The 23511-nt window shown below is 46.9% G+C and overlaps 5 protein-coding genes across 6 annotated transcripts; 2 read left to right on the top strand and 3 right to left on the bottom strand.

The window, feature by feature from the left end:
* Positions 1 to 1672: 1672 nt before the first annotated feature.
* Positions 1673 to 6504, bottom strand: p3h4 (prolyl 3-hydroxylase family member 4 (inactive)). The gene is made up of 7 exons (XM_067230866.1): positions 5866 to 6504; positions 4505 to 4654; positions 4176 to 4347; positions 3936 to 4064; positions 3401 to 3546; positions 2971 to 3054; positions 1673 to 2365 (listed from the first exon to the last, which is right to left on the bottom strand). Exons 1-7 carry the CDS (start codon positions 6331 to 6333, stop codon positions 2216 to 2218), a joined length of 1299 nt encoding a protein of 432 aa, XP_067086967.1. The 5' UTR covers positions 6334 to 6504; the 3' UTR covers positions 1673 to 2215.
* A 475-nt stretch (positions 6505 to 6979) lies between these two features.
* LOC136937431 (kelch-like protein 10) lies at positions 6980 to 18704 on the top strand. Of its 2 annotated transcripts, XM_067230868.1 has the most exons (6): positions 6980 to 7002; positions 16432 to 16545; positions 16790 to 17279; positions 17369 to 17986; positions 18088 to 18237; positions 18336 to 18704. In XM_067230868.1, the coding sequence occupies exons 3-6, from the start codon at positions 16860 to 16862 to the stop codon at positions 18702 to 18704; spliced, it is 1557 nt and encodes a 518-aa protein (XP_067086969.1). In that variant the 5' UTR covers positions 6980 to 7002; positions 16432 to 16545; positions 16790 to 16859. The 2 variants fall into 2 exon arrangements, with proteins under 2 accessions (XP_067086969.1, XP_067086968.1); XM_067230867.1 differs by lacking the exon at positions 6980 to 7002 and having other exon boundaries at positions 16361 to 16545.
* fkbp10a (FKBP prolyl isomerase 10a) lies at positions 7206 to 11890 on the top strand. Its single transcript, XM_067230864.1, has 10 exons — positions 7206 to 7506; positions 8101 to 8246; positions 8410 to 8599; positions 8700 to 8845; positions 9000 to 9189; positions 9331 to 9476; positions 9829 to 10018; positions 10697 to 10839; positions 10950 to 11113; positions 11258 to 11890. The coding sequence occupies exons 1-10, from the start codon at positions 7319 to 7321 to the stop codon at positions 11444 to 11446; spliced, it is 1692 nt and encodes a 563-aa protein (XP_067086965.1). The 5' UTR covers positions 7206 to 7318; the 3' UTR covers positions 11447 to 11890.
* On the bottom strand, positions 12056 to 15627 carry LOC136937457 (cytosolic 5'-nucleotidase 3-like). Its single transcript, XM_067230869.1, has 9 exons — positions 15488 to 15627; positions 15038 to 15136; positions 14844 to 14913; positions 14712 to 14758; positions 14473 to 14558; positions 14276 to 14365; positions 13748 to 13910; positions 13398 to 13598; positions 12056 to 13303 (listed from the first exon to the last, which is right to left on the bottom strand). Exons 1-9 carry the CDS (start codon positions 15488 to 15490, stop codon positions 13193 to 13195), a joined length of 870 nt encoding a protein of 289 aa, XP_067086970.1. The 5' UTR covers positions 15491 to 15627; the 3' UTR covers positions 12056 to 13192.
* Positions 18705 to 21163: 2459 nt separating the features above from the next.
* On the bottom strand, positions 21164 to 23451 carry LOC136940964 (kelch-like protein 11). The gene is made up of 2 exons (XM_067233311.1): positions 22922 to 23451; positions 21164 to 22750 (listed from the first exon to the last, which is right to left on the bottom strand). The coding sequence occupies exons 1-2, from the start codon at positions 23449 to 23451 to the stop codon at positions 21166 to 21168; spliced, it is 2115 nt and encodes a 704-aa protein (XP_067089412.1). The 3' UTR covers positions 21164 to 21165.
* Positions 23452 to 23511: the final 60 nt, after the last annotated feature.

The following is a 23511-nucleotide window of genomic DNA, read 5'->3' as shown; positions in this document are numbered from 1 at the left end:
ACATCCTTTTAATGTGTTAGAACAGGGCCAGGTATTATGGTTTTGGGATCATGTTAAGAGTCTGAACTTAGCACTGGGGGTCAGATGGCTGAGCGGTTAGGGAATCGGGCTACCAATCAGAAGGTTGCCGATTCGATTCCAGGCCGTGCCAAATGACGTTGTGTCCTTGGGCAAGGCACTTCACCCTACTTGCCTCGGGGGGAATGTCCCTGTACTTACTGTAAGTCTCTCTGGATAAGAGCGTCTGATAAATGAGTAAATATAAATGACTAAGTATAACATAGCAGCAGAGACCGCAACTTAGTGTTTTCAGCCGCAGACCTGTCAACGTAGTACATTCCACACCTAGTGTTAACAATGCCTGTTAGTGTCTGTAGCCTACTCACCACCTCTCCAGGCCCAAGTGTGAATGTTAGCGGAGGTTCAGTGTGTCTGTGTGAATGTATGGTGTTTTTAGAGCTAGGAAGAACGGATGAATGTTCACCTTGACACTCCTGCCAACACGTGGAGAGGTTTTTACATCTAGACATGTTTTCTGTGACCTGTGCTCTGCCGCCATGACAACACATGAACAAAAAAGATGTTTTATGTCCTGTAACATCGTAAAAACGAGCACTAGCCTACGTCTGTGTGTTCACATACGTACGCACACCTATTTGTACATACTTACAAAATAGTGACGTTGATACACTGTATGTTAATGAAATCGATGATTTAAATGCAACGTTATAATTCATTAATTCAATCTGTTTTCGACGAGCATTGATCTGTGTCTTGACTTGCATCTGTAAATCTCTAATATGTTTCCACTCATACCTCGTCACTGTACGTGTAAATGTGGCTGATAAACTAGCCACTTGGCCATGTTGCCATTCCAGCTAGCGCCTAGATCTTAAGACTTGTCTATTTGTTACCAGCCCATGAGCCCTCAGTGGCTGCTTCCCCAGACCCCTTGTATTGATCCCCAGGGTTACACTGTAAATGAGATTATAGGGTTCTAGATAAGGGTTTAGGAGAAAGCCAGAATGACATGGGTGGATATTTCGAGGTCCGTTTGATTCTGTTGAGCTTTGCACTATGACAGATGCACTATTGTCCCTACAATATGTACTGAGCTGGTATTAAATACAGTCTGTGGAAATTATGGTCGTTTTGCTTTCATTTTGGATATGGAAAGCTGTGAAAAAAGAGACACGTCCTAGCCCATATTTTTAAACACTGTCTTTTTGAATGAATACAAATAAATTATGAACAAAGCCCTGTAGATGAATGGAAGTATGAAGGAAATAAAAAAAATCTCAAAGTTAAAACCACTTTTATGACTTTTGTCCTTCTTCATTTCCCTTATTTCCAACGGAGGGTGCTATTTGGGACTTAACATAGGGACACCAGCCGGCTTGTCCTCAGCCCTCCTTAGGATGACTCGGGTGACACAGATAGAAGTTGATTATGCTAGTCCGAATATGAACTGTCCCCTCGAGTGAAAGGACATAACTTGTTCCCTAGACAACAAAGGTGAAAGAGCCATTTATATTTAGATCTAGTTCGTATCTTGAATGTCGTATTTTGACAAATGTCTTCCATGTCTGACCACCAAGAGAACAAAGAAGTTTAAAATGTCTGAACATGTAGATAAAGAAATACAAATCTTTCTTAAAAGAATAGTGTCACTTTATTCCACATTTTTGTGCAGTTGTTTGCTTGGCGTTAGGTATGTGGACATTTGAACTTGCTGTACCAAATACTTGTGATGAGTCACCATTCACAGATCTCTTTCCTATTAGGCTAAGGCACACAAAAGGTATTTCATTTCATTAAATTAGAAATGTAACAGACAAAAATATAAGCCATATCAACAAGCATAATACATCGTTCCTTATTTAAAGATTACACAAATGCTTGAATATATATTTGAACAATCCTTCCTGGTTGGATAGCTGTCATTTCCACCAGCAGTCTGAGAGTGGGTTCTCTGAGAGTTGCTTCTCTGAGAGTGGCTTCTCTGAGAGTGGGCTATCTAAGCTTGGGTTCCGCAGAGGTCTCTATCTGTTTACGTATGTTCTCCCTAAATGGCCCACCAGGCATGTGTGTAAGTGGATTGTTGATAGGAAGTGTCTTCAGGCTGGCTACTTTATTGGGTATGTTGCTGTGTAGAGAGGGGGGATGCAGCAATGCTTTCCTGTGGGGTGATCACGGGTGGGGGGAGGGGGGGGAGTCAGACTGCAGGATCACCGGTGTCTCCCTTGGTCTTGGGCTCCTGCCACCATTCTGCTACGAAGGCCTCCTCATAGTCTCCTACCCCCTCAAACTCAGCGTCAGGGGGGGTGGAGGGACCCAGGGACACCTCCTCTGGACTCACCACATCCTGTCAGTGGGAGACCCCCCCACAGATGAACTTACAGTGGTACGAAAAAAAGATTTATTGACGCTTCCCTGATGGTCTTTGTTGCTTGGTTTTTCTGTCACTCCTACTTCCCTGTTTGCTTTGCATCCCATTAAATCTTTTGAGCAGCAAGTCATCTTTGTCTCTCTCGCTATCTTTGCTTTTCTTGAAACCCTCATGAGTCCTCCTCCCCCTCCTAGGTCAGGGCTACGTGGTTAGCTGGGAGGGGCTGGCTAGAGTTAAATGCATGTGGCAGGTCCTCAATGGCCAACACCTCCCAGCTACATACCACACTCACCCGGAGGAAAACAGTCCGCCCTCCTTCTCCCTGTGTCTCCATCTCATAGTTACTGACACTTTCCATTTCTCCTCCCTAAATCCTCTCAGGCCTTTTACCAGGTTTGTTTTTCACCTGAGTAAACACTGAGAGTGAGTAGACGTGGTTATTTTGGACAGCACCAAAAAGGTTTTTTGGTTGTAAAATGTATTTACATGACATGACGCTCATTATATCATCATATTATTTATGACAGGCCGGTTTAATGGTTCTGTCTAGAAACTCCCCCTGTGTGACACCAGCACCTTACCTCATCATCTGTTTGTAGGTAATTTAGTGCAAACTCCAGCATCTCCTTCTGCTTGGTGGTCTGGTTGTGGTACATCAGAGCTTCCTGGGAAACAAACACAGCATGGCCGGTCTGGGGTGAGTGACATGGCACGAAAGAAAACCAAACAGTACCTATGTTTACGGCCTGTATTGTTTCCCTTTTGTTTTACTGCCCTTCAGCGTTGTAATGACAATATTATTATTTACTACACAATATAAGGCGACAGTAGCAGCAAAAGCAGTGTGTGTCAGGGAACTGTGGCTTTGTTTAATTGGATGCTTCAAAGCAGCCGTAGCAAGTAAAAGAAGCAAGGAATTTAAGAATTTGACAAGAATCCATGGGTTTTGAATTGCTACCCTGGTATGGCGTATGTGTTCACACCAAGGCGGTAGTTGTCACGGTCACTCACTGGTCGGGGCAGGAAGTGGTGCTCCTCCAGGCCCCACTGCTCTCGGTAGAAGCGGTAGTACACCACGTTCTGCTGCATCACCTGGTCGCTGGCGTCAAACAGCATGTAGCTGGCCGCACACGGGGCAGCGTTCTTCACGTCGTTCACTGAACAGGGAGGGATGGGGGCTTAGCTGTAGTATAAAACCGGACATGTCACGCCGTCATGTCATGTCATTGCTATGTCATTTACTAATTGTTATGATCAGGTCTGGACTGGGACTGAAAAACGCAACGGACTTTGAAGCGCAGACCGGCCCACGACCGTGTATTATTATTATAGAATTTATTTTTTTGCATTATGCCCCGGCCGTTTGACCGGACGTTTCGGGAAATCTCCCGACTCTCCCGACGGCCAGTCCGGCCCTGGTTATGATGTTGAAACAGGCCTTGGGAAGCGCTGATATGAAACAGTCTGTAGCCTATCTGTCTGAGCTGTTGAGGTAGATCTGTGAGATCTATCTATCCCACGGATGGTGGTCTTACATGCTCCTTACATTTGTAGTAGGCAAACTGGAGGTAGTGGTACATGGTGGCCACAAACTTCTCCACAAAGAAACCCCCGACGTTGGGCATCAAGTTCTCCTCACATTTCACCTTACACCTCAACACCTCAGTGTAGAGGTCTACATGGAGAGGGAGAGAGAGAGAGGAAGGAGACATATTAAACACAGATGATGTTGTTTGTCATTAGCTTTGTCGGTCATGTAAATGAAATGATTGAAAAGCCCATTCACCTGCTAATGTAGGGTAGAAGTCTTTGAACTCGGTGATCTCATATGAGCCCTCACATCCTGCTAGACAGAAGTCGTACACTTTGAAGTACTCAGTGGTGGCCTGCTCCATGTTTCTAGCACTGCTGCTGAAGTCCCCAGAGTTGTACAGTTTGACAGCTTTCAGGAAGACGCCCTGGAGGACAGAATGGACAGTACAGTACTGTCACATGTTGAGGCTAATTGTTACAAATAGTAACACTAAGAGGTCAATTATTAACACAGCTGCAGAACAACAACATTGAAGTTGTCAACAAGAGTCGGATAGTGACACCAAGGTGTTAATACTGGACCTCATATGGACGCTCCTCAAGGTCGATGAGGTATTCATCCACTTCAAAAAGCGTTTTGTAGTAGTTCATGTTCTTGGTTAAGTAAGGGTCCTCTGGGTTCTTCTGGAGGAACGTGTAGGCTGCAGACACAGCCCTCTCCAAATTGTTTAACTGCAAAAGACACAAATATATCTCATTTAAAACAGCTACTGCAATTGTATGAGTCTTGAAGGTAAAGCTCTTGTTATTTGAAGTGTTCTTTTCTCTCCTGTTAACTGGTTTATATTTAAAACACCATCCTATGCCTTAACCAAAATGCTTCATTGAAACAAATGGTGCTCCATTTTGGCAGAATTCTTCACCTTACGATATGACCTATACCCCGGTCCCTGATTAACATCACAGGCTTGTTGTCAAGTCAATGTGAGCCTACACTAAGGTAACAGTAGGATGTAACTACTCTCATCCAACCAGAAGGTATTGTAAAAAGGCAAGTTTTCTGATTTCGTTATGAAAGACAAAGAATGCCAGTGATAAGGAGTATAACTCTAGGGTGTCCTTGGGTCATCCGTGGTGTATTCTGGAGGTTTCGGTATAGAAGTAAGCGAAGAAACAGATGCGCTAAACTGAGCCATGAGATCACCACCCACCTATGAGAATGTCTCACTGTGACAGAGGACAAATCATCTAGTCAGAGCAACCACAAACTTCCAGGACGGACACATGGGGCATGGAGAAAATACAATTCATGTTTGGCACATTGGTACGCTTATGGTGCACTTGGACAACTAAAAATGATCTCCAGCAAAACATGGCTTTAAAAGCCGAGTTGTAGTCAGATTTGCAAGCCTTGTGTTTAATAGAGAAGAATGAGCCGATTGTTTGGGCTGGAGGGCTGAAGTGTTTAATAGGGCGCAGGTCGGGTGAGAGACGTGGCATATGTTCAACTGCTGAGTTCGCTACTTTCTCAACAGGAGGGCTAAGTAGAGTAATACTTTGATCTTGTAGCGTAAAGAATCAGCCTGGAGGTATGGAAGCAGTGATGGGAACGTGTGGAAAGTGCTAGGATTGGCTACTTCCTCACCGAGAATGCCATTGCACACAAATATGCAGCCTTTCACTCTAAAATTCCATGTCAAGAACTATTAATTATCCTTATCCTAACAACCTCAGGGTTATTCGTTGAGGACTTGTCCATCTTAATGACAGGTATTAGTTACGTTTAACTGCGTAAGCTAATTATTAGTCTAATGAGCTACACATAGAATAAAGGTCAAAAGTAGAAATAATTAGTAGATCACCAACATTAATTTCTGTGGTTTGGAACTTCTCTGCTAAAATCTAAAATATTTTCTTATCTCGACGCTTTATTTTGATCTCACCTGGTAGTAGGCATATTGTATGTACCGGTATGGTACCCTTTTTTCGAAAGCTTCCAGAACATCTTGCCTTGGGTAGGCTACTGCAAACACTGGAAAGGATGCCTTACACTTTTTTAGACACGATGCCCGGAGTAAGAAATGTCGCATAATTCGGAGGCTGCTGTCGGCGAATAAAGTATCATTTTCCCGACTGACATTAGTACAGTTCTGGCTGCAAAACGTTTCGCTGTCCTTCAGGAGCCGATGGAGGCGCAAACAAAGTTCCAGGTATTTTATGCTCTCTTTCCAACTCTGAGCGGAGTACTGGTCAATGGCATGCCCGTAAGCAGAATCCAGTGGCATAATGTCGTTCTGGGGGAAACTTGTGAAGCTATATTTCTCATACTGGGCTTCGACCAGAACCGTGGTGATAAAAAATAGGCAGATAAAAAATAGAGACCAGCTCTTCCTTTTTTCATGTAGGAACATGATCTCACTCTTTCATTTGTCGCATCCACATCGAACATCTGTGTAGTTTAAATTAACCTGGCTTTTCTTTACCAGTAGACGGTCATGTCTGTCTGCACGTACATAGCATTGTCCCGGTTCTCAAAGTTTAGGAGGAGGGAACAGAAAAGTCTGGGTTTAGTCCTACAGGAGTCAGACGCAAGAGGATATGATCCTGGCATTTATTCCCCGGGTCATAATGCCCTTAATTTTCAGACTGAGGGGAAAACGTCAGTTTCCTTGAAGTTTCATATGAATGAAAAGAACTGATTTGAAACACAAATAGATCAGCTCTATTAACATATCAAAACAATCTGAAATTAGTTAAACTATACTATGTCACTAGTTTATGGTCTTAGTACCTTGCCAATAGCTGTTGTGTTGTAGTAGGTTTATGGTTATAAACATTTAGATTTACCAGCATTCCAACGTAAACGAGAAAATTACTGACATGTTGAAACCTGTTATTTGCCCTCTTTAGGTACGCATATATTGGCCTACTGATGACGTCCGGAGCACTATAGGCTACTCCTCTAATTGCCTAAATCAGGAATAGCCTACTGACATGTTATTTCATATTTAGGGAGTATATCAATACGTATAAATATAGCCTGTGACACAAAGTAAATTAGGTAAAAGTAAACGAAATATATGACTTTCCAGAATGACACATTATCTATCATCCTATGAATCTTTTCACTCGTGCTTAAAGCCCTGGGTTCCTGTTTCGGACCCAGTGGCCGTGGGTTTTTTTTCTTTACACGTTTACAGAATTCCTTTAAAAAAAGGAGGGGGAGATGGGGCCACACCTCCCCCAACTCCTAAAGGAGCTACGTCCGCTCTGCAGGCTGCACTCTTCTCCGTACATCACTAGCGGAACTATCACGGTAGCTAGTTACCTCTGCTGTCTCATGTTTCAGATTGATTTATAAAACGCTAAACCGTTGACTCCCTTTTAGGCTTGATAATGAAATTGATTGTTGTTTTAGTTTTGCTGTCCGCGGTTTATATTAACTGCAGCCCGGGCCCGTTAGATGATGTTGTTATCGATCGATATGACATTCCAAGAGTTTGTCCCCGAGAAGTACAAACAGGAGATTTTGTCCGATACCACTATAATGGCACCTTCTTAGACGGAAAGAAGTTTGACTCGAGGTAAGTTATTTATGATTACGCTATATTGGATTAGACTACTCCTCCAGAGCGCAGGCCTTGTCTTTAAATGGATTGAGCGAAACATTTTCTGATTTTTATCCTGCGCCAGAAGGCGGACATTTTTTTTTAAATTGACTTTTACACATCATTGTTCTCATAATTAAGGCTTGAAGACGTGTCGGTCCGTGGCCTCAGACCCTTTATAACCAACTTTGCCGTTTTTTGTGACGCTGTAGGCAGATGCATTTAATGTGTAGGATTGCAAAGATGTGCCACTACTTGGCTGTGATGTTTCTGCACAATATCTGCGTAGACAACTCAATAGTGCTTGAGGCTGCAACATGCCACGCACGCTGAACGCGAGAGCGGCGGCGCACAGAAGTTCATGTGCAGATATTATATCTTGTCTGAGCAAATAGTCCAATATTTTGGAGAATCAACTTTAACTTTAGTATCGCTTTGACGTCGCCTTGAAATAGAACGATATACTTATTAGGATCATACTTATGTATGAGAATTCTGTAAAATTATTTAATCATGCTGCGTTCTTCCTCTATCCTTCCGTTCCCCCCCCCCCCCCCTCCCCCCCCACAGTCTTGAGCGTGGAAACCCTTTCATTGGCCAGGTAGGACTGGGCAGGCTCATCACAGGAATGGACAGGGGAGTGCAAGGCATGTGCGTCAATGAGCGTAGAAAAGTCACCGTGCCCCCACACCTGGCCTATGGAAGTCTCGGAGCAGGTATTCATCTACCTACACATTTATCAAACACAATTGTTAAGACCAATCAAAAATGAGCTCTTATTAGAAGAAGATAAGCATCTTCTGTTAGCTAAACAAAGTGGTGTCGTGGGTGAACAAGAGTGGGATGAGTTTCAAGTCCTTGTCCTTCCTCTTGTCTCAGGTGGTGTCATCCCTCCAGACACGGTTCTGGTGTTTGACGTGGTGCTTCTAGACATCTGGAACACGGACGACAAGGTCCAGATTCGCACCCTCAGCAAACCAGAGAGCTGCAAGCGTACTGTTGTGGTCTCTGACTTCATCCGCTACCACTACAACGGCACACTGCTGAACGGCATCCCCTTCGACTCCAGGTCAGTGACGACAATCAACTGTGGATTCAGATTTTGTTTTGGTGTGTGCGTGCAGGTGAGTTTGTTTTGAACTGGGTCTTTTTGTATGTGTGCAACTCAGCTACAGTAGAAACTCCACCTACGACACCTATGTGGGACAGGGTTACTTAATCAAAGGCATGGATGAGGGTCTTCTGGGCATGTGCCTGGGAGAGAGACGAACCATCATCATCCCTCCCTTCCTAGCCTATGAGGAAAAGGGCTATGGTAACAACCACTATAATAATAATAATTGTGTTTTTAATGCACTTTATATTGAGCTAAATGTAAACTCCTCCAGCCCAGACATCTACCACTGAGACTGATGCAGGTGACTGTATATCACAGATCCCTCTAAACCTCACACCTTCCCTCTCAACAGGCACCCAGATCCCCTCCCAGGCCACCCTGGTGTTTGAAGTGCTCCTGGTGGATCTGTTCAACCCTGAGGACGACCTGATCGTGGAAGTCAAGGAGGTGCCCAAGCCCTGCCCCCGGAAGACTGTGGTGGGAGACTACATCCGCTACCACTACAACGGCACCTTCCAGGACGGCTCTTCCTTCGACTCCAGGTACACACGCCTATAAACACACGCCACACATCCATAGAACCGTATGTGGGCCAGTTATGGTGAGAGAAATATCCAGTATCAACTCATAAGTTGGCGTGCTGAATAAGTTGTAAATATTTGCTCATATCTGCTCCTCTACAGCTACCAGCGTAACAGCACCTACAACACCTACATTGGCATGGGCTACGTGATCGCCGGCATGGACAAGGCTCTCCAGGGGCTGTGTGTTGGAGAGAAGAGGAGGGTCATTCTCCCACCTCACATGGCCTATGGAGAGAAGGGGACCGGTGAGTCTGGCATGGGGTCTGTCTCCTACAGCCTATGACAATGCACCAGGGTAAAGGGAGTCAGGTGGCTGAGCGGGTTAGGGAGTCGGGCTAGTAATCTGAAGGTTACCGGTTCGATTCCCGGCTGTGCCAAATGACGTTGTGTCCTTGGGCAAGGCACTTCACCCTACTTGCCTCGGGGGGGAATGTCCCTGTACTTACTGTAAGTCGCTCTGGATAAGAGCGTCTGCTAAATGACAAAATGTACATGTAATGTAAAGGGCATTGCACGTTTTGCGTGAGGGGAAAAAGTCCAGTTTGCAAATATCTCAGTCCTATGTCGTCTCCTGGTAAAAGCGGTTCTCCTCCACAGGGGACATCATCCCTGGCTCGGCTGTGCTCGTCTTCGACATCCACGTCATCGACTTCCACAACCCCAAGGACGCGGTGGAGATCAAGGTCACCTACAAGCCCGAGGAGTGCAACGTTACCAGTGAAATAGACGACCTGATCAAGTACCGCTACAACTGCTCCCTGATGGACGGAACTCTGCTCTACTCCTCGTGAGCACCTCCTGTTCCCTGCACCGCCACACTGCATGTAATCAGGTGTCAGGTGGCTGAGCGGTGAGGGAGTCGGGCTAGTAATCTGAAGGTTACCGGTTCGATTCCCGGCTCTGCAAAATGACGTTGTATCCTTGGGCAAGGCACTTCACCCTACTTGCCTCGGGGGGGAATGTCCCTGTACTTACTGTAAGTCGCTCTGGATAAGAGCGTCTGCTAAATGACTAAATGTAAATCACTGCTGGCTCCTCCTTGTCTGGCTGGTTTCAGCAGCAGCACCGAGGAAGGCAGACTCAGCCCCAGCTACACAGGGCTGTTGGTGCAGTTTAGAGAATAACTGATATAATATAATAAAAAATAAAATAAAAGCTGAAAATTACATGCTAGAGTAGTGGTTCTCAACCTTGGTCCTCAAGTAGCCCCTGTCCTGCATGTTTGAGATGTTTCATTGTTCCAACACAACTGATTCAAATGAATGGTCTTTAGCAGGCTTCTGCATAACTAGATATCGACCCATTCATTTGAATCGGGTGTGTTGGAGCAGGGAAACATCTAAAACATGCAGGACAGGGGTTGAGAACCACTGTGCTAGAGGATATATAGCTGCATACAGTGCAACACATATCAAATGTAGTGAGAGCAGTAGGTCTGTAACAACCTTCTTCTCTCCTCTTGCAGAGACCACTTTGATAGTCCGCCCGTCACCACACTGGGGGCCAATAAAGTGATTGAGGGCCTGGACGAGGGTCTGAGAGGGATGTGCGTGGGCGAGAAGAGGCAGGTGGTCGTCCCGCCCCACCTCGGGCACGGCGAGAACGGAGGTGAGGCGTCTCAACCAGCCTGATCAGACCCTCCAGTAGCTGGTTATCGCATCCTGTCAGGATGGTGTGGCTCTCATACTTCCTCCTTCTCGCCCCGTGTGCCCCTACAGCCAGGGGTGTGCCCAGCAGCGCCGTGTTGTACTTTGAGCTGGAGCTGCTGGACCTACAGAAGGGTGTGCCTGATGGCTACATGTTTGTGTGGCTGGGAGACAGCCCAGACCCCCTGTTCCCCGCCATGGACCTGAACAAGGACGGAGAGGTTCCTCTAGAGGAGGTAAACTTCACCGGCGATATACGCCGTCTAGCGACATTTGATCCTTTTTAGCTCCTTTTTAGTGTAACCAGGGCAGATTATTAAAGGTTAGCAACACTGGTGTAATGCATATATTTTCTCATTCTACCCCTCTGCTTTCTCCAGTTCTCAGAATTCCTCATGCTGCAGGTTAAAGACGGCAAAGGCCGACTGAGGCCAGCAATGGATGCTGACCAAATCATAAAGGACATGTTCAAGAACCAGGACCGCAACGGTGATGGGAAGATTGTGCCCGATGAGCTGAAGCTGAAGGTGGAGGAGGACTCAGAAAAAGCAAAACATGAGGAACTGTAGGGGGGACATATTTAAAGGGGACAGGGGGGACACTGGCACATGGATATGGTCAAACTAGTATCTATGCATCCAGATGGCTTTTAACTTTTGGAGAAGAGCAGGATGAAAATATAATACAGGTCAAAAATGATTTTCATCAGTTCTATTTGGTACTTTTTCTTCAGTAACAGTTAATAAGTCACTTTTGTTATTAACTTTTCTGCCATTTGGGCTAGCCTATACTCCCATGATGCACTGCAGGTGGGTTCAAAATGGCTGATTGGACGGATGGCTGTGCCCCAAACCCCCCCCCCCAGATGTGAAAGTGATGTAAAGACTGGGTTGTATATTTCAGAGTGGCTATTTTGTGCAATACAAGATTTTTTTTAAGTAAAGTGCCTTGCATTGTGTATCATATCACAGAAAGCAACTGATGGTTTTATAATAAAAAATATAAATATATAACCTTTGGAAGTTATGTCATGAAAGCTAAACATTCCCTTCGCTGTTAACATTGAATCAAATTACATAAGTCCAGTTCGCTGGTCAGAAGACAATAGAATGAAATGGCAAATGCCAAGATACGGAAGCAAAAAATTAAATGATGGAAGGGAGCCTGTTTTAAACACTTCAGAGACAAGGACCAGTTTATTCCAAATGGAATGCAATGTTTTCAGCAACACAGTACATCCTCCATATTGTAATATACTTGTCAGGTATCAAAGATGATGTATTACAACTTGGTATAAAATCTGCAATACAGCATGCACAATTTAACCACACAGCTCCTAACCCAACATGCTATATGATTTACAAACACCTTTACTGTAACATTTTACCTTCTGATGCACTTCTGAAATTACAGCTCAAATACTTAGTGCCACCAGAAACAATGTACCAAACATCTCTTTTGTTGGGCGGCACCATATGCATGAAAACTGTTTCACCGTAACACTTACATACTGGTGACAGAATTATATATTAGGAAATCACAAATGGTATTTATGCCGGTGTCACAAGAGATAGCATATGGAGTCTAGGTTGAGATTGCGATGGCTCTCCATGTCCTGCTTTCAGCAATGGCGGTGGCAATGTGCAAGCCATGAGTAGGCCTTTTCCACATGTGACCACTTGGTGGTGCTTTAAACACAACTCAAGTCTGTTGTGTTGGAGACTAGAACTACAATTACAATTTGGAGAAAATAAACATAGTGCTTATGTGAAGAGGCCATGACAATCCAATCATGTGAAAGGGAGGAGGGAGAAAGCAGAGCAACACAAAAAAATTATCCTATGCCACAAACAATATTGTTTCCCTTTATCATTGCACCACATTAAGAATACAAATCCCGAATAATGAGCCACGTATGGCAAAGTTATACTTCCTTCAAGTTTCACCCACATGGAAAAAAAAAAACTGAAAACAATACAAACCAATACCACACAAGCCAGCACATGCATGTTCAAGGCCATGCATTCCATTAGTAGCATTACTGACACTGGAATAAGCCCCAGCTTTTAGTCCAATCAGTTGAGGCTTTGATATTTCCTAACCTTAACTGTATAACAAGAAGGTAAAACTCTGAGATGATTCTGTTACATTAAAATGGTCTTCAACAAGACTAGCATAGGAATAATTTCAAAAATCCTCCGGTATTTGTACCCAGAGATACATAGAAAAAAGTATGTACCTTATATAAAATGACAACCCCATCCCTGTGGCGGTTTAGTGCCACTTACTGATTGGCCAGTAACATAATCCACAGTTCACTTCTTCCCTGTGATGTAAAGCAGTATGGCGTTGGCCACCTCCAGGGTCTCGTCCTTTAACAGGACGATGTCAAAAGCGTTCAGGTACGACTGCTTCCTCTCCTCCACCTGAGGGAAACCAGAGTATGAACAACAAAAGTCTACTCTGAGAACAACAAACCCAACCGCAAAGAAAAGCATCTGTTGGGGGGGGGGGGGGTACCTTGTCGTTGAGGTATCCTATCTTGAGGATGTTCTCGGTGTTGTGAACACCGTCAGCCATGTTCAGATCCCCCAGAGAGTCGCCCAGAAGCAGAATGTTGTGGCGGTGGCTCAGCTCCTGGAAGTGGTCCGAGTTGAGCAGAGCGCCTTCCCTCTTGTTGTAGATGTGGATGAGCTCTCCTTTGAAAGCCCTCAGGATACCCTGAGAAGAACAAAACCAGGGGGTGAAATCCTCACCGAAGATGATCGGCATTCCCTGCTCATAGACCGTGTCTCTCAAACTCAACGGCACAGAGGCCGTGAGTGTCGGGGGGTTTACAGGTTTTCAGTGAGTCAGTCGGTGATACTCACAGCCTCATCAAAGTCCATGTAGTTGGAGAAGACCTTGACGTTGGGGTGGAAGACCCCCGCCTGGCGGATCACCTCCTCCAGGACGTCCCCGATCCCAGCAGAGAAGATGAGCAGGGGGACGCTGTGCTCCTGCAGGTGGTCGAAGAACAGCTGGAAGCCATCCCTGTGGAGACACGCAGCACACACACCACCGGGCTTAAAACCAACCTGATGAACGTCACCGTATTCATCCCCACCAGACCACCACCAAGGAGATCTGCGGACTGTGGTGGGTTAAAAGAATCCTGATCATTATGTATTCTTTAGCTATGAAGGAGGAGTCAGGTGGCTGAGCGGTTAGGGAATCGGGCTAGTAATCTGAAGGTTGTCAGTTAGATTCCCGGCCGTGCCAAATGACGTTGTGTCCTTGGGCAAGGCACTTCACCCTACTTGCCTCGGGGAGAATGTCTCTGTACTTACTGTAAGTCGCTCTGGATAAGAGCGTCTGCTAAATGACTAAATGTCTAAATGAAGGACAGCTCCTCTTACCTCAGCTTAGCTTCAGACTCCTGGACCACTTGGGCCAGCCAGTCTTTCCTGATCCGCTGCTCTATCAGCAGGGTATGGGCTTTAGTCCACCTGAGGAACGCACATCAACAACGGTGGTTGGTTTGTGATCTAACAGTAGGTTGGTAGGTTGAGGGCGCTTCCTGGTAATGGAGAAATCTACTAAAGGCCTGTCTCACCATTCCACCATGAGGGGCAACTTCTGTTCTGCTGACAGAGTTGAGTCAATCTCGATGGGGTAGTATGTGTGAAGCAGCTCCTTCAGCTGACGGAGTATTGACAACATTCAGAAAGCACACACTGGCTAGACTACATCCAGTAGAGACATTGTTTTGTTATGTTGGGTTCCGCAGTGACATGCTTATGGTGAATTATCAAAGTAGAATCCTACAAAGATATAATATGTTCAAGAGTATACCTTTTCTTTGCAATCTTCACTGATAAGCTTGCTGTTGTCAAGGATATCTGTAAGGTAATACCGTGAAGTAAAGAAACATGTCTGTTTTGGATTTGTGAAATCCATGTGAGATCAATGAGTGCAAAGTCTTACTGTGGCAGGTGGGGCAGCGTTTCCCATTGTAAGCAAACCTTGTAAGGGTCATGTCAAAATCTGAAATCACCTGGATAACAATCCAAAGACAATTGTTGGTCTGACATCTAACAAAACAACTTGTAAACTACAAACGTAAAGTAAAAATAATCAAACATAAGAATAACAAAGCACTCTAGCACTAAAAACTATACCTGCAGAGTGTTGGAGCCAGCTTTCTGCATGGCCAAGAGGATCTCCTCTACCCGCTGAGGGTCCTTCATACACACAGAGGGATTGGATAGCTCTGGGATCTGAGGTGATAGTGGGAGATAGAGGGTCAGAAAAGCACGAAGAAGAAAAACGGAAAAGCTAACTGACACAACTACTGGGAATTGTATGATAATGTAATATTGTCGATCCCTCAAGTGTCTAAATTATTATTCTGCCCACGTACCTAGCTATCTTGATGCTTGGTTACATTCACATAACATGTTTTGAATTAACTCTGTAAAAGCATAGTTGTTATTGCACCGTTTTGGCTAGGTAGCTCTAGCTAGATAGCTACAATCAACTCAGTTGGCGTTGTATCTTAAGGCTTGTCAGTACTGCGTTCATGAGTTTGAGGGTTCATCGGGCATTGAATGGCAGAGAAAAACACTTACCATTGTGGATAAAGGTGTGGTTTTGTTCAGGGAAAGTATCTAAACTTGGTAGCAACGGTTAGTTTCGCACCCAAACCGTAGTGTTAACTTGCAATGAAGCGACTTGTCTTGTATTAGTTGTGGAGAAAGAGACACGGATCCGCGCAAAAGGTTCCCCAGTGCCACTAGAGGAGTATACAGACGTTCCTACCTTTTCCTTCTAGGTACTTTGAGTTCTGGTTGTATCGAACTACTGTTATTTATTTTAATAAATCATTTTATATTTGTCAGAGAGTTTTCAATGAGAATATTGTAGACCTCTGGAACAAACATGTATTTTTTCGATATTTGGGTGGGGGTAACCAAGCCGTTGGAACAGCGGCTAGGCACATTTTTCGATAGGTCACCGATTTCGGTAGCCTTACACCGGATCGCACTTTACTACATAATGATAAGACTGACATAATAGAGGATGTGTCTAATTCTGTTTGCGTCTTTTAAACTTTTGGTAAATGTTTACTAGATTTTATATTTATCGGTATTTTAACGAAACGTTGGTACCATTGGAAAAATGTTTACTGGCAACGGCTACAGAATATCAAATTACTAATTGTATAATCTGTACCGTTTACTGGTGAGAATCATACATCACAGAATTTTTGCCACCTCTTGGATTTACAAGTGGCTGTCATGCTGGCCTCTGCTGAATCTCTTACATTGTGATGTAATAATGAGCAATTCTAGAACATCATCTTGTAAAAGCAAGTGAGAGGGTTCACAATTCTCAGATGAAGTTTATGTGCCACCTAAATGTCTTGGCCAAAAATATAGCGTAGTAACATTTTTGGTAATAGTTTTTATTATAAAATTTATGAAACAAGAATGAATGAACTGGAGGAGGCATCCACTTCCACAAAATTACAAAGATGCAACATGGAAAGGAAGATGAGTTCCATGACATGTACAATCTTTAATGAGTTAAGACTGGAAGGAAAACTCTGTGATGTGGTAGTTATAGTCAATGGTACTGAGTTCAATGCTCATAAAAACATCCTTTGTGGTTGCAGCTCATACTTCAGGTGAGTGGCTTGACTTGGATGTTAATTTAAAACATGAAACTGCTTACAAAGGCTAACAAACAAGATCTTAGTACAGGGATTAAACATTTATATCATGAGGATATGGTGTGTGGCCAACAGACACTCCAGAAGGCTGTTGGCTATTAATAATATCTAACAAGAGCTGTTAAACACAAAACTACTTTGTATCTGGCATGTAATGGGAAGATTATTCATGAAGTTTACTGTTCATATGAAACCACAGGGCTTTGTTTACAAGTGGCTGGAACAACTCAGAGAAGAAAGTCTACACAATTCCTGGTGTCACTCCAGACATGATGCGCCTCATCGTCGAGTATGCATACACACGCTCTGTGCCTGTCACTGCAGAGAATGTCGAGCAGCTTTTGGCGACAGCAGACCAGTTTTCCGTCCTGGGAATAGTGCGGGCATGCTGTGAGTTTCTGGAGTCCCAGCTGTGCCTGGAGAACTGCATCGGCATCTGCAAGTTTGCAGAGTTTTACTCGTGCCCCGAGTTGAAGCACCGGGCCTATCTCTTCATCCTGCATCACTTCGAGGAGATGGTCCGCTCTTCAGAGGAGTTTCTGGAGCTCTCGCTGCCCCAGCTATGTGACATCATTGAGAAAGATGACCTGAATGTAAAGCAGGAGGATGTGGTGTTTGAGGCTATCCTGCACTGGATTGGCCATGCATCCCAGCAACGCAAAGGATTCATACCCGTGCTGTTGCCCAAGGTGACCTACACTGTTGATGTTAGGGTATGTTCTGTAGGTAACACGTGTTTCTGTTTACTGACGGTTCTGTCCATAATATCTGCTTGCAGGTACGCATGGCCTTGATGACAGCTGATTACTTCATGAACAATGTGAAGAACAATCCTCTCGTAAAGGACAATGACGACTGCAAGCCCATCATCATCAACGCCTTGAAGGCCATGTATGACCTGAACATGAATGGTCCCTCAAACTCGGATTTTCGCAACCCTCTGACCCGCCCTCGTCTGCCCTATGCCATCCTATTGGCTATCGGTGGCTGGAGTGGCGGTAGCCCCACCAATGCCATTGAGGCGTACGACGCACGGGCAGACCGTTGGGTCAACGTGACCAAGGAGGAAGAGAGTCCTCGGGCCTACCATGGTGCCGCTTACCTCAACGGCTTTGTGTACTGCGTGGGAGGCTTCGACAGCGTCGACTATTTTAACAGCGTGCGCAAGTTCAACCCGGTCACGTGCACGTGGCACCAGGTGGCGCCCATGCACTCCAGGCGCTGTTACGTCAGCGTGGCCGTGCTGGGCGGCTGCATCTACGCCATGGGAGGCTTCGACGGCTACGTGCGCCTGAACACCGCCGAGTGCTACGAGCCCGACACCAACCAATGGACGATGATCGCGCCCATGCATGAGCAGAGGAGCGACGCCAGTGCCACCACTCTTCACGACAAGGTGAGAGAAAGACAACGGCACAATGTGGTTGCTAGGGACACCCTTCTTCTTCTCCGTCAGGTGAACAGAAATGACGAGTTTGTGCACTACTTATGCTCCAGGTGTACATGTGCGGCGGCTTCAACGGCAACGAGTGCCTGTTTACTGCCGAGTGCTACAGCCGCAGCACCAATCAGTGGACTCTGATCGCCCCCATGAGGAGCAGGCGTAGTGGAGTGGGGATCATCGCTTATGGGAAACAGGTCTATGCGGTGAGAAGCAGATTTTTTTTTTTTTTAAGTCCTGCATTGATCAAGGATGACCGTCGCGTTTGAACCGTTCGAACTTGACTCTCCCCATCCTGTCCTAGGTGGGTGGCTTCGACGGAGCCAACCGTCTGCGCAATGCAGAGGCCTACAACCCCATGACTAACACCTGGCGCACGGTGCCCACCATGTTCAACCCTCGCAGCAACTTTGGCATCGAGGTCGTGGATGACTTGCTGTTTGTGGTGGGCGGCTTCAACGGCTTCACCACCACCTTCAACGTGGAGTGTTACGACGCCAAGACGGACGAGTGGTACGACGCCCACGACATGGGCGTCTTCCGGAGTGCCCTCAGCTGCTGCGTGGTGCACGGGCTGCCCAACGTCACCCACTACGCCGCCCCCAGAGACACCCTGCAGCTGATCAGAGAGGAGCTCAAACTGTCAGCCTCCAACAGCATCCTGTCTGTGTGAGGCCCTCCTTCTGCCCAATGCAGACAAATACACTACAATTGGCCTTTAGCAAACCGAAAAATAAATCTTACTTACTACCTTTCAAATTCCTGTCAAATTGTCTTTCATGTAGGAAGTATTTTTTTGGGGGGGCTGGGTATCCTTAAGCCAATCAATAATTATACAAAGTAATGCAGTTGTATTTGGATTAGTATGGCATTCTCTTTTGAGTAGACAGTCATGCCTAAATGACAGCTGACCCCCAAGTTATTCCCAAATAAACTGCACAAGAACATGATTCAGCCAACATTATAAAAACAGCTTTTAATTGTAAGTGATGACATAAGCATTCCTTAAATCCAATCTATTGACACCTTGATAGACCACCACATGTAAAACAATATATTTGTAACCAGTTCATTTTAATATTTTAAATGAACGTTCAACAGGATCAATGCTTGGGAACATATATTTTCATCTGAATTCTTAGTCGTAGTGCTCAAGGTCAATACATTAGCTGCAGGAAGGCATTCATAATTCTTGAATATCAATTCATCTGAGGACTGACATTCATTTTTGTTAAATAAGTTTAGTTTATTCTATTGAGCAGCACTCTTTTCAATCTGACTATCTTTGGAAGGTGCAGAGAACATTATTCTGACACCTCTTACTGGGCTGTCTAAGACATAGCATTTAATTTGGAAAACAAAGTGTTTCATGTTTGTTATAGGGGATTAACGGAACTGGTTAGTCACAAAAAAACCACATGAATAAACCATAATACCAAATAACCTAAAAACAAATTTGAACACTACTTAAGAGTCCTTGAAAGTGTTTTGTGTGTGCAAAAGTGCATGCTTTACTCAGCTTTGCAAAAATACTTCTTACATTGTGTGTGTGCATGTGTGCATCCACACACACAAACACAGTCCAGCATCTGAGTGGTGTCTTGTAGACATTTCCCCGATAATGCAGACAGAGATATCCAGAAGAAAATACATTCATCAGCAACAAACTTCTGGATGGACGTCTACAGCCAACAACTGGATGTACACAAGACAGAAGTTGGCAAAAATGTGGAATAGCTTATGCAATTATCAGTTTTTCACAACAATTAGTGCGTAAAGCTGCTTATAAGACTTGTTAATATTTCAGAAACACAACTGGCGGTTTGCCAGAGCACACTGAACACACTAAGACCAACAAGGCCAATCTAGAAGTCATTAACTTCTCTCACTAAGCCTTCGTAGCAAAGTCACATTCAACATAACTTATTGTGATAAATCACAAAAAATAAAGTGGTCATCTTGGGTTTGAAATGGTAAGAAAGACAAATAAGCCTGGTCTTTTCATTCACGCTGAGTAACCACAATAATAAGCAGAGCCGTTCAGTCGCTGCAATATAAAGCAGAGCTGGACCTTCAGCCTAGGGGGGGGGGGGGGGGTCACACTGGGCCTCGTGTGATCATTTGCATGGAGATTGTCACAGTGTCAACATGGAATGTCAGAGAGCGACTTCATTGAGCTGATTAAAATGAAGGAATTCTGCAATACGTAAGGGTCCCATGGCCAACATCATACAAGCTTAAAATAAAGGGACATAAAATATTAATATACATATACAACTATTTTTATGTGTACAAAAGATCAAGATTAACAGCACCAATATACATATTAACGTGGGATGCTGGTCCATGTAAAACACTCTTATTCACATGGTTACATTCGGTCTGGACTAAGACCCACACCTGGTCAACACGCACCCCCACAATCTGTCACAACCTACAACATCATTGTCACTATCACCTTAGACTACACCTGAGGACAACTGATGGCACAGAATTCAGTTCACAAACAACAAATATGAGGGAAACACAAGAAGGTCGTAGGGCAGGGAGGTGGGCTGGAGGTCGTGGGGCAGGGAGGTGGGCTGGAGGTCGTGGGGCAGGGAGGTGGGCTGGAGGTCGTGGGGCAGGGAGGTGGGCTGGAGGTCGTGGGGCAGGGAGGTGGGCTGGAGGTCGTGGGGCAGGGAGGTGGGCTGGAGGTCGTGGGGCAGGGAGGTGGGCTGGAGGTCGTGGGGCAGGGAGGTGGGCTGGAGGTCGTGGGGCAGGGAGGTGGGCTGCAGGTCGTGGGGCAGGGAGGTGGGCTGCAGGTCGTGGGGCAGGGAGGTGGGCTGGAGGTCGGGGGGCAGGGAGGTGGGCTGGAGGTCCGGGGGGAAGGAGGTGGGCTGGAGGTCAGGGTGCAGGAGGTCGGGGGGCAGGGAGGTCGGCTGCAAGTCGGGGGGCAGGGAGGTGGGCTGGAGGTCCGGGGGGAAGGAGGTGGGCTGGAGGTCGGGGGGCAGGGAGGTGGGCTGGAGGTCCGGGGGGAAGGAGGTGGGCTGGAGGTCCGGGGGGAAGGAGGTGGGCTGGAGGTCCGGGGGGAAGGAGGCAGAATAAGGGAGGTGGGCTGGAAGTCGGGGGGGGCCAGAATATGGGAGGTGGGCTCAGCACTCTATCTGGGACTGCAGCTGCCTGCGAAGGGTAAGGGTGCGTCGGTGCAGCTGCTGCATCTGCTGCATGCGGTCCCTCTGCCTCGCCAGGTTCTGGGGCATGGGGTAGCGCTGGCAGCCGTACAGGAAGCGGTAGGGGATGCGGACGTGGCATGCGGTGGCCCGGCAGCGAGGCTGGGGCATGGGCGGCAGCAGCATCCAGCGCTTCCTCTCAGCGCAGTACCGGTAGGCCTCCTTCCGGTACTGCTTGTCCATGTCGTCGCTGTTCTTCCAGCCGCCGATGACGAACACGTCGTCGTCGAAGTGGCAGATGGCGGCGCCCTCGATGCTGGTCACCTCCGGCGGCAGGCTCTCCAGGATCTCGTCGGGGACGCGGACGCTGATCTTCAGCTGGGCGGCGTCGTCGCGCACCGCGTAGCTCTTGGGGCAGCAGGAGGCCGTGTGGTAGAAGTTGGTGGCGGCCACGGCCATCTGGAAGACACAGTAGTTGTCGATGAGGGGCAGGGAGTCCACGTCCTGCCACTGGCGGCCCTCAGTGTCGTAGCGCGTGGTCACCGTCTTCAGCCCGTCGTCGCTGTCCGTGTCGACGGGCGTGCGGGCCATCACGTAGACGTAGCGGTCCTCCACGCTAACCGCCTTCACATCGCGCAAGATCTTGGGCGCCGACTCCAGGTTGAGCCACTTGTCCTGCTCGGGCTCGTACACGCTCACGTCCTTGAAGCCGGGGCTGAAGTTGCCGTGGCCCCCGATGCTGTAGAGGGTGTCCTTGATGCACGTGAGGCCGAACGAGTGCTTGCGGGTGGTCAGGTTGCTCACCTGCTCCCAGGTGTTGCGGTTGGGGTTGTAGCGTTCCACCGTCTTGGCAAAGCCCGGCTCCATGGAGCCCGCGACGTAAACGTGAGACTCCGTGGCCGCGATGGCGTGGCCGTCCAGGTGGTTGTGAATGTGCGGCAGGTTAACCCAGCGGTCCTCGTAGATGAAGTAGCCCACGCACTCGCTCAGGTAGTCTCCCCCCTCCGACACCCCCCCTACAACCATGATCACGTCCATGTTCTGGCCGAAGCGTGGCTGGAAAGTAGCCATGTAGGAGGACCAGAACTCCAGGTCGGCTGACTTGAGGTTCTCGAAGCGAATGGCGTGGCCCTCCACGGCCTCAGACACCAGACGGAGGCAGGCCTCGTTTGCTGACACCAGGCCCTCGTTCTTCACCACCCTGGCCAGGTAGGTAGGCTTGATCTGAGGCAGCCTCAGGAGACGGAACAGATCCTCAAAGTATCGCCCTCGGTCCTCCGTGTTCCTCTGCACCCACTTCACCACAGCCTCAAACAGCACCTCCTCGGAGTCCACGGTGATCTCTGCATCCGACAGCCAATCGCGCACCAGGTGGAAGGGCAGGGTGTAGAACTCTTCATCCTGGATGACCTTGTGAAAGTTGCGACGGATCATGTCTGCAGCCCGCAGGGCTAGCTGGTCCAGAGTGTACATGTGGGCCAGGCTGTGTACTGCTACACAGTTAGCCAGGCTCAGCTTCTTCTTTAGAAACTCGCCACAGAATTCCTTCAGTTGCAGCAAAAGGAACCTGTAAACAGTGGCAAATCAGGGAAAAGAATCAGTCAGCAAGCCAACAGCTCTGACATCCACAAACTCCGATAAAACAGGTTTAACAAGTTAAAAGAGTGGGTCAACGCGCAGCGTATCAGGTTTGATTTTGAACCTACTGCCTGAACAACAGAGAAATAGGCTTACTAACCTGTCAGCGAGCTCCAATACTTCATGCACATTGCAGGTGCTAACCCGTATCTCTCCAGTGTACATGTACTGGATGACACTTTCCACCGTTTCTGCGTCTGGTCCCAATTCCGAACTCCATTCTTTCATTTCAACCCGCCCGGACAGCGACTCTGAGAACTGACCTCCCAAAAGCGGAGTAAAATAGTCCGTTGCCGCGGCCAGCACGGAACGGTGTGCGGTAAACTGACAGCTCTGAACATTACCAGTTGCCGCGCCACTGCTAAAGGCCAGTGTTACGTCGCAGAACAAACCCTGCTTTCTCTGTTCGTTCTGCCTGCGAGACAGCTCTGAGCAGTGGGAGGAAGATGTGAAATCCTCGGCCTCTTCCGCGTCCCCGTCTCCAGCAAGGGCGCTCGCTGTGCTGGTTCCGGTACTGCTTCGAGATGAATCTTCAGTGTTCGGGGCTGCAGCTGCCATTCTGTTCCGGGGAGTCAGAATTCGGAATTGCAGTAAACTTGTGTGCGAACGAACACACACGCAGACACACATACATGAACTCAAGAAGACAAATTTACAGTCATGCGCGCTGGGGGATGCTAGGGCGTTACC

This window comes from Osmerus mordax, chromosome 3 (genome assembly GCF_038355195.1).
Source record: "Osmerus mordax isolate fOsmMor3 chromosome 3, fOsmMor3.pri, whole genome shotgun sequence".
NCBI lineage: Eukaryota > Metazoa > Chordata > Actinopteri > Osmeriformes > Osmeridae > Osmerus > Osmerus mordax.
This window is presented reverse-complemented; position numbering and strand designations above follow the sequence as displayed.